Below are 19,048 nucleotides of genomic sequence, written 5' to 3' on the forward strand. Positions count from 1 at the left end.
TGCAGACAATGATTATGATGACCGGTAACCTAATAATGACAAACATTATAGGTTGTAAATCTGCACTTAGTCACATTTCAGATCATACCTTGACTGTCTGAAATGCTGATATCAATTTTCAAAACTGTGTCAGAAACCTGGGTGCATTTTCTTTTATTCAGCTCTGTCCATGCACAAATATGTCAGTATTTCATGTAAAATTGCAAACTTCCAACTGAGGAAAATCTGTACCATTTGACCATGGTGTGTGTCCATTGAGATCGATGATGACCATCGTTGTCATCCAGCTGGGGGATGGGGGGAGGGTGGTGGTGGGGGGGGGGGATGCTCATGAATCTATCTGTGAATGCGCAGATGGCTGAATAGTCCAATCTGCACACGAAATGTTCGCTGACAGTTGGGGCAGACAAAGACAGGCATATCATTGTCAGGGAGCTTGTTTGCCCGTGACTTTCTGGCCTGCCTCTTCTGAACAGCTGCAGCAGTCCTGTTGGCCTCGCACAACTTGGCACCTTTGTGCACAGCAGCGCGCCATTTGTCACGGTCCACTGCAGATTCCTCCCAGGAATCAGGGTTGACATCAAACGCTTTCAGAGAGACTTTCAGAGTATCTCTGAAGCGCTTCTTCTGAGCTCCGTGTGATCTCTTCCCTTGTTGCAGCTCGCCATAGAAGAGCCTTTTGGGCAGCCGATGGTCTGGCATGCGCGCCACATGTCCAGCCCAGCGAAGCTGGGACTTCATCAGGATGGTGAAGATGCTGGGAAGGGTGGCTTTTGCAAGCACCTCCGTGTCTGGGGTCCTGTCTTGCCACTTGATGTTCAGTAGCTTCCTTAGGCATGTTGTGTGGAAGTGGTTCAGCTTCTTGGCATGTTGTTGGTACACTGTCCAAGTTTCGCAGGCATACAGTAGTATGGGGAGAACTACTGCTCTGTAGACCTTTAGTTTGGTATCAAGACCAATGCCTCTTCTGTTCCAGACATTTGCACTGAGTCTACCAAAAGTTGCGCTTGCTCTTGCAATCCTGACATTCACTTCATCGTCGATGGTCACATTTTGTGACAGTGTGCTGCCAAGGTATGTGAACCGCTTCACCACACTGAGTCTCTGACCGTTGACTGTGATGTTGGGCTCAACGTGGGGTTTCCCTGGGGCTGGCTGATGGAGAACTTCAGTTTTCCTCATGCTGATGGTAAGGCCGAAGTTCCTGCTGGCAGTGGCAAACTTGTCGACGCTGAGTTGCATGTCAGCTTCAGATCCAGCGTTGAGGGCACAATCATCAGCAAACAAGAAGTCTCTGATGATGTCTGTCATGACCTTCGTTTTTGCTTGAAGCCTTCTGAGGTTAAACATATCTAACATATCTAACTATTGAAAGCAACTAGTTACTCGACTGTTCCTTGATCCTACGTCACAATGACAACTGCAATTCACTACTCGCTGGTTTGCCTTCTGATCTGTTGTCATGCCTTCAAATGATTTAGAATAATACTACAAGAATCATTTCAGAAAGTCAAAAAACCCACTCTAAGTCAACTTTACTGGTTATCCATTCAGTACAGAATTCAATACAAAATTGCCATATTGGCTTATTGCCACTTTGAAGGATTACTTATTATATTACTTATCTTCTGTCCTTTATACTTACATCCCTTCCCATTCTTTCTGGTCTTCTGTTGAAAAACTCCTTCGAGTCCCCCAAACCCCTCAAAAGACATTTGGCGAAAGGGCATTTCTGTATCAAGCACCTTCTGATTGGAATTCTCTTTCTCTTGATCTCCATCATTTATCAGCGCTGTCCTCTTTCAAAACAAACTTGAAACCCCACCTATACAAACAGGCTTTGGGTGTGATGGCATAGCTAATTCTCTGCATTCTTCTTCATCCAAACCACCCCAGTTTTACCCTCTACTGAAATCATCATGTAGTGTGTGTCTTTAGGTGGGTATTTGTGAGTGAGTGAGTGCATGTGCAGGGCATTTTTTGTGTCATGTGTGTGTGTGTGTGTGTGTGTGTGTGTGTGTTATTGTTCAGAACTGCAATTTGTTGTATTATATTGTTGTGTATATGCACATATATGTGTTATTTTTTCATGTGCATGTAATTATGCACTATTGTATATGCATTGTTTCATGTGAGGCGCATACAGCTCATTATAAGGGGAGTTTGTGCCATACAAGTACTATCTATCACTATCATTATTGTCATTTTATCTTCATATTAATTTCTTACAGTGTTCTTTGATGTTATATAAATCAAAGTGCATGTGCTTATTTTGGAAAATGGAGTTTATGTTGTCTGTTTTTTTTGTTTTGTCTTATTGAGTGTCTGCTCTTTTTGGTTGTTGTTCTCCATGTGTGTGTGTGTGTGTGTGTGTGTGTGTGTGTGTGTGTGTTTCATTTTTGGTTTTTTTCTTATGTATTTTTCTAAAAAAATAAAATATAAAAAACAGTGTACAATGGGTAACACATTGTGCACTGTTTCTCTCCAATTTTACCACTTTGAGGATGATACATACTGAAACTGTGTATATCTTACCACCCGCCTTCATGGTCAAGAATGTTTCTTGCGCGCGCGCGCGCACGCACACACACACACACACACGCACACACGCACACACACACACAACACGCACGCATACACACACACACACACACACACTTAAAATACTTGTGTTAGCTTGTCCAGTGTTCAACTGGGTCATATTTTGCTGGTTGATTTACTGTTGTCTTGATTGATTGATTGATCTATTTGTTATTTACTAATGATTGTTTCTTTACCATTTTGGTCACTTTGAACTGATAGAGGATTTAATGCCATGATGTACTACCTTGAAAATGTGTTTGTGAAAAATGGATATACACACAATCATACGTCCGTACACATTCTTGGACGGAAGGCAAACCAAAACACCTACTCACCCATCAGCCCACCAACACACACATGCGCATACTCACACGAACACACGCACGCACACGCAAACGCGCACACACACGCACACACACACACACACACTTTCAAATTCAGACATTCAAAGTCAGCAAACGTTGTAACTATGTTCTTCAACGATTCATGAATCAAAGCCCTTTTTGAATCTTCACTGTGTATGCTGCTGTTTTGATCACGGCAATTCATTCATACTTTTTAGTTGTTTATTATTATGATTTGTTTTTTCATTTCTTATCCTTAGTATTATTTCTTATTTTATTTTATTTATTTATTTTTTTAATCTTGACAGCTGTTGTTGCCAAATGGAACATGTATATTGTCTCCTTTTTTTTTCTCCCCTCCCCCCACCCCTGCCCCCAACCACATACTAATTATGTATGGAAATTATAATACATTTGAAACTGTACGCCTATGGTTGGAATTATGCCATGCATCTTGTTACTTTGCCTTTATGGGTATCAGCCTGTCGATTTACTCACTGAACGGTTGATTGATCATTGATTGGCTGGTTCACGTGTTAAAAGTGTGCATTGTTTTTTGACAGGTTCAAGTGCTAAAAATGTGCGTTGTTTTTTCTAGTTATCTATTATTGTCATTATTAGTATTATATTTTTTTGCTTTGTGTAAATAACTCAACATAATCCTTTGCGCACACGAAGACAGTCTGAAACACACACACACACACACACACAGGGTCGATTCTGTTACAGCGGAAGTCACGAATGGCAAAAAGAAATGTGTCAACTCGTTCCCCTCTATCCCCCCCACCCCCACCCCCTGTTCCCACTGATGAACAACAAGCCACTGCTTTATGAAAAATGGAGCAGGGGGGAGAGGATAGGAAGGAAGGATGGAAGATTAAAAAAAAATGATAAAAGGGGGTGGGGAAGAGGTAAAAAGAAAAGAGAAGGGTGTGTGTGTGGGGGGGGGGGGGGGGGGGGGGGGAGTAGAGGAATAAAGTACGCGTGTTAGCTTGTCCATTAATCATCTGGTTCATATTTTGCAGGGTGATTCACTGGTGACTTGATTGATTGATTGATTGATCCATTTGTTATTTGTAAATACTTGTTGTGGTTGGTTTTTTTGGGTTTTGTTGGGTTTTTTTGTCGACCCGAACTGACAAAGTACTTAATGCCATGGTGTTTGTAAATATGTTTGTGAAAAATGGACAGATAAACAATCGTATTTTTTATTCGTTCACATGCTTGGACGGAATGCATATCAAAACACTTCACCCATCTTCCCACCAGTACACACACACATACCCACGCACACACATGCGCACACACACGCATGCGCGCATACACATGCACACCCCCGCTCCACATACATACACACGGTTTCGTATTCAGACATGATCTATTATTATCTATTATTGTTTCTTGCAAATATTTTTTTTTCTTTTGCTCTCCTTATTGAGACTGCTTTTTGAAGTTACTGAAATCGTGCTTTTTTCGCCTGTCCGATTTGTGTGTGGGGTTGTGTTTGGCATTTTGCGATGAGTCCATCTTTTTGTGTTGTGAATCACTGTGCATGACCTATTCGATTTGTGATGGTTGTGCTTGGTTGTTGTGAATCTTGGAGCAGGTCGGGTCCCAGGTGTGGCCTGCCTTTGCTCATGCTCTTGAGATACATGCTTAGCTGATTATGTATGTTTTCGTTCCCGCTACACACACGCATACACACACACACATACACACACTCACTCACTCACTCACACGTACGCACACACACACACACACATTCGCGCGAACTTGTACACAAAGGTGACTGCAGGCGAAGTGAGTAAGGTTGTGTTGCACGTGCTCCAGGTTCCCTTGATGGTTCGGGATCTCCGAGTGAGTTAAAAAATCAGAACATACTGGCACGAATGTTATGTGAATATTGTCTTAGTTGTTTTGAGTTTTGCTAATTTGTTAAAAAATCTGAAAAGAGAGAGCAAAAGAGAAGACAAAATCGCTCGCACGATTTTTACAAGTTTTGTACACACATGCGTGTTGACTTACATGCGCACGCACACGCGCACTCGCACGCACGCACGCACATCTTGTAAAAAATACTGTCCACGAGAATGGGAAGGAGTTTCGTGAAATACGGCTTTATGAAATCAAACATGAAAAGTTGTGTGATGTTGTGTTCCCTGATCGCCAAGGATGGTCAGAGGAAAACAGGTGTCTGTTTGTTTGTTTGTTTTTGTTTATTTGTTTTTCTTCTTTGCCAATGTATGTATATTTTTGTGTGAATGGAAAATATTTTGTCTGGTTTCTTTCTTTTTCATATATTTCATTTGATTTTCGCCAAATATTTGAGTGTCTGATGCTTCAGTTTGTAAAGAACAGGGAATTCATTATCGTTCTTGTTCTTTTTTTATTTCTTAGATTAGAAAAAATGGTACAGGTGGAAAACTTTGTTTTTGAAATATTAATGGTGCAATATGTGTGGTCCAATATACAATTCACTCATGAATAGTCTAAAAATATCATCCTTAAACTGCCAGGGGCTAGGTGCTTTTCAAAAAAGGAAAGATGTTTTACAATACTTAAGACAAAAACAATATTCAGTCTAATTTTTACAAGATACACACTTTACAAAAAAGATGGAGAGACAAATAAGGGCTGAATGGGGTTATGAATGTGTTTTTTCATCTAATAATTCTAGGTCACGAGGAGTAGCTACCTTGCTGAATAACAACTTTCAGTTCAAAATTAAAAAAACCCATTACAGATACTCATGGTAATTATATCATTTTGGTCTTACACATATTTGATATTGAAATTCTATTGGTAAACCTTTATGGCCCTAACAGAGATGACCCTATATTTTTTGAAGAAATTCAGAAAAAAGTTGAAGAGCAAGAAATTTCTAACGTCATAATGAGAGGGGATTGGAATTTAGTCATGAATCCCAATGTAGACTACCACAATTATAAGCATGTGAATAATCAGGGAGCACAAGAAAGAGTTTTAAAGATGATAGATGATTTACAGTTAGTAGATAAATGGCTAGCAATCATACTGAACAAAAACCTAAAAAACAAAGTTTCCACCATAAATCTTGAGAAATGGTGTAGCAACTCATGTGAATTAGTGGGGGTGTGTCTTGAAAAACCTGACAGAGTTCACAGAAGCATCGTGCTCATCAATGCCTATGTTCACCCAGGAACCTGCACAACAAAAGAGGATTGGGCCTTTTTAGAGGAAATCGAGAACGAACTTGGAGACTCAGTCATTATCTGTGGAGACCTTAATGCAAGATCGAAGTTATGGGACCAGCGGAACACCAACCCACAAGGACTCGCACTTGAAGGAATGATAGGGGAAATTCTTCTTAGCCCTTTAACAACCACATCCCCAACTCGCCTTGGAACAAGACAAGGGGACAGTGACAGTGTGATGGACATCGCTCTAACATCCCCAAAATTCAGAGCAGAAATGAATGCAGAGACGCTTCCATACCAAGGCAGCGACCACCTCCCGGTAGTTTTCAGTCTACAGAAACTGTCAGATAAACCCTGTATGAAACTGCGTGATCCATTTCAGTATGAAACCAAAGAGACAACCGTCATTGAAAAATTAAGACGCAGAAGAAACAAAAGAACAGCACTGAACAGGATGCAAACTATTCAGCCCCCATGGTGGAATACCGACACAGAGAGAGCCTGGATAGAAAAACATGCGGCTGTCAAACTTTGGCAAAAAGAAAAAACAAAACCATCTCCAGACAAAGATATTGAAACAAAAATGAAAGAAAAAACTAAACAGTTTGAAGTCATTGCTCAAGAGGCCAAAAATGACAAGTGGAAACAGTTTTGCGAGGCACTCAGTTATGACACAATATTGACAGAGTTCTGGCAATTTTATCATCGCATGGAAGGGAAAACGTGCACAACAACAACCCCAGACATGGTAGACACTGACAGAACCAAGCTTAAGACAAACGAAGAAAAAGGATCTGCCCTGCTCAAACGTTTCATACAACAGAGCGATCAAAGAAACTTAGATGAGAAAAAGAAATATGTTGCGGAGTTAAACCAAACCCTTATGCAGACTGGACCTGATGATGACTTGACAATAGATGATCTAAACGAAGCAATAGCTAAATGCAAGAAAGAATCGGCTCCTGGCCCACACAAAGTTCGCTACTCAGACATCAAGGAGCTATCGGAAGAAGACAGAAGCAAACTTTTCAATCTATATCAAAACAGCTTCCACAATGGACATGTGCCGGAGGACTGGACACACAGCTTCTTAAAACCCATACCAAAACCAGGAAAGGACCATCGTCAGGTAAGCGACTACCGGATCCTAACCATGCAAAACATCGCTGGAAAGCTCATGGAACGCATGATAGCCAGGAAACTTGCAAGGGATCTTGAACACAGGCACATTCTCCCTTCAAATCAAGGTGGTTACAGAACAGGCAAGTCCACATGGGAAAATGCAGCTGCTTTTGCATATGAGGTGTATGAAGGATTTCAAAGAAAAGAAGAAACACTAGCAGTAGCAATCGACCTTCAAGAAGCCTACAATAAAGTCCAGTTTGCGCACCTCATGGAGCTGCTACTTAAAACCCATACCAAAACCAGGAAAGGACCATCGTCAGGTAAGCGACTACCAGATCCTAACCATGCAAAACATTGCTGGAAAGCTCATGGAACGCATGATAGCCAGGAAACCCGATTTCGCCATACCTCTTTGTATTGTGCTCTGAAATTCTGGCATGCAAGATAAGGAAAGATGAGGGTATTAAAGGCATTAGCATATTGAACACCGAATTTAAAATTAGTCAGTTTGCTGACGACACAACATTTACGCTAGAGGGAGATAAAGAATCGTATGAGAAATTATTCGAAACACTAAATAGATTTGAAGAATTTTCAGGTCTGAAGTTAAATTATGACAAAACGCTAAATGTTTGGTTAGGGTGTATGAGAAATTCGAAAAGGAAATATCTCCCAGAAAAGAATATGAAATGGAACCCCCCCAAATTCAAGATTTTAGGTATATGGTTTTTAAACGATCTATCAAAAATAACTGAAGTGAACACAAGGGATAAATTAATAGAAGCAAAAAAATTATTCAAGATTTGGTCAAAACGTATATGCACACCCCTCGGTAGAATTGCTATTCTCAAATCTCTCATACTTTCAAAGCTAATATACTTATGGATTCTTCTTCCAAACCCTCCAGACAAAGAAATAAAAGAATTACAGAGACTATGCTATGAATTCGTATGGGATAAAAAGCCAGATAAAATTAAAAGAAAATACTCGATACATAAAGTTGCAAATGGAGGAATAGGTATACCAGACATAAAAAAGTTTATACATGCTCTTGAGATAACATGGATAAGGAAATTATACACAGGAACACCAAAGTGGAAGAGAATCTTACTTATAAAATGCCAAGAAATTAACTCACAACATCTGTATGGTTCAAAAAAGTTTCTGACTATCGAATGTAACCAATCTTGGAAAGATGTTTTTCAGGCATACACGAATTTTACGAAACAAATAGAATTAAAAGAGCCACACGAGGTACTTGCACAGCCCCTCTTTTATAACGACAAATTTAGAGTTGGTAACAACACAACACGTCATACGACATAACACCCTCTCCAAAACCATCCTGCAAGGGACTGTAGAGGGAGGGCGCAGACGGGGGCGGCAGAAAAAAAGCTGGTCTGACAACGTCAAGGAATGGACCAAAATGACGATGCCAGATCTCCTCACGACAGCTGCCAACAGAACGGCGTGGCGAGCTATGACATCTTCCTCATGTCCCCCCAACGACCCCAGCGGTCAAGGGAATGAGTGAGTGAGTGAACAACACAATCCACTACAAATGTTGGACAAATAAGAATATATATCTGGTTAGAGATGTTGTTGAGAATGGGTGCTTCCTTAGTTACACGTGCTTTACAGAAAAATATAATATTAATGTAAATTATTTAGTGTATATGGGATTGATACATTCGATAAAAAGTTACTTAATTACACATAATATTTATCTAAGTGATAAAACCTGTAATGAACAATCGAAAGCACTACACTTAATATCCTCTACAATGAAAGGCTCGCAAATATATTATGATATACTTCTTGAACCACTCTTTATTTACAATATAAATTCTTTTGTTAAGTGGGAGCAAAAATTAGATATCATCGTTAATTGGGTAACCACCATGAAGCAAATAAAAAAAGTAAAAGAGATAAAACTGAAGTGGTTTCAAATTAGAATTTGTCACAACATTTTAGTTACAAACAAAATTCTGAAGAAAATGGGTATTACAAACAGTGACAAGTGCAATTTCTGTAAAAATGAAATAGATTCAGTACAACATTATCTATGGTTTTGCAAGTTCTCTCAATTGTTTTGGAAGGAATTAAAGAACGTTTTAAAAGAAAGATGTGATACTTGCTCAAACGTTAAGTTAAACATAGAATTAGTTCTATTTTGAAATGATGAAATTACAAAAATAGATGAAACTTTCAACTATATTATTCTTGTTGCAAAATATTTTGTTTATAAATGCAGAATAAATAAGATTAAACCATGTATAGAGCACTTTTTGAATGATCTAAGAAATAGTTATAAAGTAGAAAGATATATGCATTCAACGGAAATGCTAAGCGTTGTATTTATGAGAAAATGGTGTCCATATATAAAACTTCTTGAAAACAGTAACCCATAACAAAATATTATGAAAGATCAAAATGCACAATAATAATGAAGGCTCAATGATATATATATATATTTTTTAAACTTGAACAGATGTACGTGAATGTGTAAGTATGCGAGTATGTAAATAATATATGCATGTGTGTATTCATGTGCACTTATGTGTCTGCAGTAATAATGTTTAACATGACTGTGTAATGGATGTTTTATATAATCACGTATAGAAAACTAGAGGAAATGTGTTCATACATAAGATATCCCATGTGTGGGTTGTGTTCTTTTCACATTACGTTAGCTAAGCAAAGTGTCCATAACTCTATGCTGATGCTATATTATATGTTATAAAACTGCACTGTTACACATGATGAAAATGTGTCCACCTTGACCAAATTGATAGAACAATATATCATAAGTATAATGACTTATGATGACGATGTTATTGTTAATGTACACTGTATTCATTTTTTTTCTTTCTTTGTTTTTTCCCCCTTTCTTTTCCATCTACTCTGAATTGTTATAATGAATTCATGTACAAAATAAAACGGTGGTCGACCAAAAAAAAAAGAAAAGAATGTTTCTTAGCAGCAGCACCATCTCAGAGTAAACAATTATCAAACTTTAAACTCTTTTTTTTTTTTTACGGCTATCATTCCCAAACTGAATTGAGAACTTTCAGACTCAATCAGTTTAGTAATATGTTTACTTCTACACTGAAATAACACTATTTATCACCCTATTCATCACTGCTTCCAATATCTACCTAATTTACACACACGCACGTTCAGTGTTTTCATGTTGTACACTTGATCTGAAGATGGATCAGTCGAACATGTTTTGGATAATAACGCTGAGGCCATGTAATGAGTTGCCATCATTTTAATCCGCCGTTGTTTACCCATAAGACATCAGATAGAAACATAAAGGGGAATAACTCCATAATTAAAACACATGGAAAGTTTATCGATCAATGTTCCTGTTTACAAACAAGGAAACAGTTACAACACACACACATACACATACCCCTCCCCCCCACCCCCAAACTCCCCCCGCCTCACCCCACACACACACAAACATACCCCTCCCCCCCCCCCCCCAAACTCCCCCCGCCTCACCCCACACACACACAAACACAAACATGCACACACAAATGGCACAAACACAAACATGGACACACAAACGGCACAAACACAAACATGCACACACAAACGACTCACCATTCCACCCAGGGACCGGTTTCCCAGTGACACCAGGGGGAGGAAACAGATGCATGTTCAGTCCAAAGCATGTTGATGTGATGGGCCACCCTGACTCTGCAGTCAAATTACATTCACCCATATCTTCTTTTCTTAAGTAAGGAACAAAACAAATGATGACTGCTGAGTCTATAAAATGGACAAATGGAAAAGTCTGTACAAGAAAAAAACAACACAACAACTGTGGGTTCACTTTGATAATGTTTCTGACTATAGGTCCTTCTTCAGGGATGGTGATCTGTGCAAATGTAGTTCTTTTCAAAGGTAACTTTTCTTGTCCTTCTTTCCATGGTATACCGTTCATTTTATGCTTTTATTCTCATGTGTTGCTTTAATTAGGTAGGTCCAGCCAAATTTTCAAGTTCATAGCAGAAGCCTCATATTTGCAAGAATGAAAGAGTGCAATAATGTAAGAAGCCACACCAAATTTCAATGCAATATCTTAAATAGCTTTTGAGATACAGAGTTTTGATTTTTCAAAAAATTCCACGATTTTAGCCAATCTCACAAAATGGCATTTTAGAACCCATGCAGAATTGCCACTAATGCATTCTCATAGTCAATACTCTTCATATATGATCTATATAGTAAACAGACCTCAGAGTTTGTTTAGTTGGCTGTTAATGTTATTGGCTTAATGTCAGTGTCATACATTCTGAGGAAAATGCTTATTTTCTGCATGTCCGATCCTGCATTTTTGATGGTAGCGTTACTAAAATGACTGAAACTCAAAAACTATTGCATCTACATAAATATATAAGATATTTTCATGTTCAAGAAAGACTGTGGACTTACAAGACAGCAAATGTTAATAATAAATCTTGATAAATGACAGCTTTTGATAAGATTATATGAAAAAAAAGAAGCTTTATTCAAGACCATCGGGGATAATGTGCTCCATTAATGCTAAAAATGATTCTCTTTTTCAACATTTTTCAGGATTTGTGTGTGTGTGTGTGTGTGTGTGTGTGTGTGTGTGTGTGTGTGTGTGTGTATGTGTGTGTGTGTGTGTGTGTGTGTGTGTGTTTCAAAATCAATATGTATGCATCACTTTATGTAACTATTTTCTTGTTTATACATCATCATTAACTATCAATCAGCACAGCTGATCGTACCAGTTTGAAAGTACAGACATCCAGTTGAACTAATGCATGCACCGTATCAGTGCTTAAGTATAAAAAGGTTGAAAGGAAACAACAGTCTTACAATACAGCATCAAATGTACACATGGTAGTGTTATTTTGATTAAGTTCTCTTCTCTCTCTCTCTCTCTCTCTATATATATATATATATATAACTGGGATAGTTGGTTTGCTGGTCAATGTGTCCCTGTTTCCTTCTGACTTTGCAGCCAAAAGGTGCATAAAACCACACTACACACCCAAACCTGTAAGCACACACACTGACAGATACACAAACAAATTACTGCACAAATCCAGACATACAAATACAACACATGCACACATGCTCATACGCACACACATACACATACTCTCTCTCTCTGTCTCTCTCTCTCACACACACACACACACACACACACACACTCTTACCAGTCTGCCACCAGTTATCTAGCACTGGTTTCTGAATCAGATCTCGAATCCAGTCCATTGTTTCATGATCACAATGCTCCCCAGCTAAAAACAGCGCCTGAAAACTGTCAACACACACTTTGTGTAAGTCAGTAACATAGTTCAGACATCAGATAATACACATAGTCACCAACCTTCAAATACAATATTTGAGACTTCTTCACAAGACGAATAGTCATTCAGATGAGATGATAAACTGAGGTCCTGTGTGCAGCATGCACTTAGCGCATGTAAAAGAACCCACGGCAACAAAAGCGTTGTCCCTGGCAAAATTCTGTAGAAAAATCCACTTTGATAGGTATAACAAATAAAACTGCAGGCAGGAAAAAATATAAAAAAATGGTGGCACTCTCAGTGTAGTGACATGCTCTTCCTTGGGAGAGCAGCCCGAATTTCACACAGAGAAATCTGTTGTGACAAAAATTAGAGATACAAATACAAATAAATCTAGTTAGGAACTAAATCTATTAAGGACAACCTCTATACAATTATAAGACTAGCTTTTTTGCTCCAGACTTGCTGAACAGATATAAACTATCTATAAAACCTGTGCAGATATACATTGACTGCTTCATCATAGTTTCAGTTTCTCAGGGAGGCATCACTGCATTCAGACCAATCCATAAACGCTACACCACATCTACTAGCCACAAGCCTGACTGCAGCGTAATCCAGCGTGCTAGTCAAGCCTTGAGTGCATGTATACATAGAGATTTCTTCTAAATAATTTTGCCAGAGGACAACACTTTTGATGCCAAAAGGTACTTTTTTAGTGTGCAAAGTATGTGCTGCACACACGACCTTGGCTTATTGTTTATTGTCTCATCCAAATGACTAGACACTCAATCCGTATTTATGTACTTATTACAAATCCCTATATAAAAAAAATTAAAAGGCAAATGAATGTGACTGCTTACAAGAAAAGTTTCACTGGATCTTGAATGAACACCAGAGAAAAGTATCATAACCTCAAAGCCTCAGTGTGATGACACTTAAAGAAAAAGACAAAATAGAAAGAGACAGAGACAGACAGAGAGACAGTGACAAAGAGAAAGGGACAGAGACAGAGAGAGAGAGAGACTGAGACAGAGCACTGTATCTTTGAGAAAGAACAACACAGAGACAGAGAGGGTGGCACGTGGACAGCCTGACAGACACAGCATTTCTGACAATGTGTTGAGCTTTGGTAGTCAAAACTTTAAATTAGATTCCCCTTTCTACCTTAAAAAATGCAGAGAACCTTGGAAAAGATTACCAACACTCAGTGTATTACAGTCTGCCCTGCAGATCATTTGTACCAACATCACATGCCTCTCCCATTACATGCTATGCTGCCCGGTTATTACTGCACACATCTCCCCACATCACTGCATACACCTCGCCACATGCTACACATCAAAACACCTCCCCACATCACTTTACACACCTGGCAACATGCTACACATCAACACACCTCCCCACATCACTTTACACACCTCGCCACATGCTACACATCAACACACCTTCCCACATCACTTTACACACCTCGCCACATGCTACACATCAACACACCTCCCCACATCACTGCACACACCTCGCCACATGCTACACATCAACACACCTCCCCACATCACTGCACACACCTTGAACCTCTCCGCATCAATTTACACACCTAGCCACATGCTACACATCGACACACCTCCCCAGATCACTTTACACACCTTGCCACATGCTACACATCTACACACCTCTCCACATCACTTTACACACCTCACCACATGCTACACATCTACACACTTCTCCACATCACTTTACACACCTCACCACATGCTACACATCTATACACATCTCCACATCACTTTACACACCTCACCACATGCTACACATCTACACACCTCTCCCCATCACTTTACACACCTCGCCACATGCTACACACCTCCACACGTCACTGCACACACCTCACACCTCCCCACATCACTGTACACACCTCCCCACACCACTGTACACACCTCCCCACATCACTACATACCTCACACACCTCCCCACATCACTGCACACACCTCACACACCTCCCCACATCACTGCACACAACTCACACACCTCCCCACATCACTGCACACACCTCACACACCTCCCCACATCACTGCACACACCTCCCCACATCACTGCACATAACTCACACACCTCCTCACATCATTGCACACAACTCAAACACCTCACATCACTGCACACACCTCCCCACATCACTGCAAACAACTCACACACCTCCCCACATCACTACACACACCTCCCAGCATCACTGCACACACCTCCCCACATCACTGAACACACTCCCTCACATCACTGTACACACCTCCCCACATCACTGAACACACTTCCTCACATCACTGAATACACCTCCCCACACCACTGCACACACCTCACACACCTCCCCACACCACTGCACACACTTCACACACATCCTCACATCACTGCACAAGCCTCCCCACATCACTGTACATACCTCACACACCTCCCCACATCACTGCACACACCTCCTCAAATCCCTGCACACACCTCCCCACATCACTGCACACACCTCACATGCCTCCCCACATCACTGTACATACCTCACACACCTCCCCACATCACTGCACACACCTCCTCAAATCCCTGCACACACCTCCCCACATCACTGCACACACCTCACATGCCTCCCCACATCACTGCGCACACCTCCCCACACCACTGAACACACCTCCCCACATCACTGCACACACCTCACACACCTCCCCACATCACTGCACACACCTCCCCACACCACTGCACACACCTCACACACATCCTCACATCACTGCACAAGCCTCCCCACATCACTGTACATACCTTACACACCTCCCCACATCACTGCACACACCTCCCCAAATCCCTGCACACATCTCCCCACATCACTGCACACACTTCACAAACCTCCCCACATCACTGCACACACTTCACACACCACTGAACACACCTCCCCACACCACTGCACACACCTCACACAAATCCTCACATCACCTCACACACCTCCCCACATCACTGCACACACCTCTCACACGCCTCCCCACATCACTGCACACACCACACACACCTCCCCACATCACCTCACACACCTCCCCACATAACTGCACACACCTCACACACCTCCCCACATCACTGCACACACCTCCCCATGTCACTGAACACACCTACTCACACCACTGCACACACCTTCCCACACCACTGAACACACCTCCCCACACCACTGCACGCACCTTCCCACACCACTGAACACACATACTGACATCACCTCACACACCTCCCTACATCACCTCACAAACCTCCCTACATCACCACACACACCTCCTCACATCACTGCACACACCTCCCCACGTCATTGCACACACCTCACACACCTCCCCACATCACTGCACACACCTCCCCACATCACTGCACACACTTCCCCACGTCACTGCACACACCTCCCCACGTCACTGCACACACTTCCCCACATCACTGCACACACCTCCCCACATCACTGTACACACTTACCCACATCACTGCACACACCTCCCCACATCACTGCACACACCTCCCCACATCACTGCACACACTTCCCCACGTCACTGCACACACTTCCCCACATCACTGTACACACTTCCCCACATCACTGCACACACTTCCCCACATCACTGTACACACTTCCCCACATCACTGCACACACTTCCCCACGTCACTGCACACACCTCCCCACGTCACTGCACACACTTCCCCACATCACTGCACACACCTCCCCATGTCACTGCACACACTTCCCCACGTCACTGCACACACCTCCCCACTTCACTGCACACACCTCCTCACATCACTGTACACACCTCCCCACATCACTGCACACACTTCCCCACATCACTGCACACACCTCCCCACTTCACTGCACACACCTCCTCATGTCACTGTACACACCTCTCCACATCACTGCACACACTTCCCCACGTCACTGCACACACCTCCCCACATCACTGTACACACCTCCCCACATCACTGCACACACTTCCCCACATCACTGCACACACCTCCCCACATCACTGCACACACCTCCCCACATCACTGCACACACTTCCCCACATCACTGCACACACCTCCCCACTTCACTGCACACACCTCCTCATGTCACTGTACACACCTCTCCACATCACTGCACACACTTCCCCACGTCACTGCACACACTTCCCCACATCACTGCACACACCTGCCCACGTCACTGCACACACCTCCTCACATCACTGTACACACTTCCCCACATCACTGCACACACTTCCCCACATCACTGCACACACCTCCCCACGTCACTGCACACACCTCCTCACATCACTGTACACACCTCCTCATGTCACTGTACACACCTCTCCACATCACTGCACACACCTCCCCACTTCACTGCACACACCTCTTCATGTCACTGTACACACCTCTCCACATCACTGCACACACCTCCTCACATGACACCAATATCACAAGACCCAAACACACAGACAAGACAGCACGAGTACAGCACTCGGCCCACTTCTGTATGGACACCTGGACCCAATGGTTACAGTCACTGATGTCTTTTTCATGTCAAATTTATTGTCCCTCAAGACAAATTTACGTGTGACTGTGTTATTCACAATACAAACACAAAATATACACTTTGAGACATGTACATGTTCTTTATTCAAGAGATCACATAAAATTACACTGACACATCTATTAACATTTTAATCATTTAAGAACAATTAAAAGTTGTAATTGGAGAACATAACAATTAAGAGTTGTAAAAAAAATGTTGCAGTCAATGTAGGGCAAGCAAGCCTAATTGTAAACAGCTCAATATCTGAACTGTACACACATGTGGTCATACAATTGTCAATTCTCTTCTGTTTTTGGAGGCTTTCTCCGATTAATTGCACCAAAAAAAGTTTGTCTGCTCCATCTTTTCAATGTTTTATCAATAGTTGAAATCGCAGGGGTGCCTGAGGGTAAATGCAAACAGGCAAGTTAAACTGTGAATGACTGATTTGGGTACATGTAGACAGTTAGTAAAGAGTGGTAACTTGCTCCACACACAAGGTACATAACTTCAAGCCAATGCTGCTTATGCTACCAATTCAGCTACATACAGGTAAATAAAAGGTACATTGGAACAAACCCAGACACTTCCACCAAAAAAGGAAGCATCGGGCTTGCTCTTATACCAATCATTTGACATGTGCACACAGCAGAAATGACAGAAGAAATGTGCAAACACAAATTAGCTTTTATTCAAGACTGGCACAGACTCTTTAATCCTGAACAAGCCACACAGAACACACGGACAACACAGAATGAACACATGGTTGCCTCTGTGGTTTTTCAACTTGAAATTAATAAACAATGAGGCCAGGAGATCAAATGATTAACAAATCATTGTGGCAACTCTCTCCACAAACAAGGTACATAACCTCAAGCCAATGCTGCTTACGCTACCAATTCAGCTAAAACACAGGTAAATAAAAGGTACATTGGAACAAACCCAGACACTTCCCCAAGTACTGTCATGTCAAATCATGATTGTGGTCATGGTATGTCAAGTACTGTCATGCCACATCATGATTGTGGTCATGGTATGTCAACTGTCACGTCACACCATGACTGTGATCATGGTATGTCAAGTACTGTCATGCCACATCATGATTGTGGTCATGGTATGTCAAGTACTGTCACGTCACACCATGACTGTGATCATGGTATGTCAAGTACTGTCACGTCACACCATGACTGTGATCATGGTATGTCAAGTACTGTCATGCCACATCATGATTGTGGTCATGGTATGTCAACTGTCACGTCACACCATGACTGTGGTCATGGTATGTCAAGTACTGTCACGTCACACCATGACTGTGGTCATGGTATGTCAAGTACTGCCATGTCAAATCATGATTGTGGTCATGGTATGTCAAGTATTGTCATGCCACCTCATGATTGTGGTCATGGTATGTCAAGTACTGTCATGCCACATCATGACACTTTTCATCTGTTTCTCATGTTTTGATGTAGCCTAATAATCCAGAGCAACTTACTGGCAATCACAAGGAAGAGGGAAAGGTGACTGCAAGCCAACTATTAGCTTTTTTTTCTGTTCATACATACATGCAAATAACAGAAACGAAATAAGATGCAAATAAAATTGATAAGCAAAGACAGGTCTGTACTGACCGAAAGAGGAATCCATCAACATACAAGCCAAGCATTCAGTGACCCAGTGCATCAATTTTTTTGCCAGTGCAGACAGATCACAATACTAAATATCAACATCATTCCAAAAAACACATCCCAGTGGTGTAAATCCTTCAGTCCAAGAGGGGATCAAGCATACCAAGCAGAGCTGAACCAAATATCTCGTCCAGAAAAAGTGGCAGAGCAAGGAACATGTTGCCGCAGATCCAGATCCATCAACTTTTCAAGGTGTCAGGTGTGGCTGCAGAACAACTGGTCTATGCATCATCAGTCACCCAATCTGATTTAGGTGCTTTAAGGGAACATCATAAAATAATATTCAAGTTTCATCCAGGGACAAAAT

The 19,048-nt window shown here is 41.5% G+C and overlaps 1 protein-coding gene across 2 annotated transcripts in view; it reads right to left on the minus strand.

The window, feature by feature from the left end:
• LOC143301279 (acyl-CoA synthetase short-chain family member 3, mitochondrial-like) overlaps window positions 1–19,048 on the minus strand; it is a 180,370-nt gene that overhangs the window by 62,800 nt on the left and 98,522 nt on the right. For both annotated transcript variants that reach the window (XM_076615457.1, XM_076615456.1), the window contains exons 9-10: window positions 12,430–12,533; window positions 10,841–10,936 (exon numbers count right to left, since the gene is read on the minus strand). In XM_076615457.1, coding sequence (XP_076471572.1) covers window positions 10,841–10,936; window positions 12,430–12,533 — 200 coding nt within the window. The remainder of the gene's footprint in view (window positions 1–10,840; window positions 10,937–12,429; window positions 12,534–19,048) is intronic.

The sequence above is a fragment of the Babylonia areolata genome, chromosome 27 (genome assembly GCF_041734735.1).
Source record: "Babylonia areolata isolate BAREFJ2019XMU chromosome 27, ASM4173473v1, whole genome shotgun sequence".
Taxonomy (NCBI): Eukaryota; Metazoa; Mollusca; class Gastropoda; order Neogastropoda; family Buccinidae; genus Babylonia; species Babylonia areolata.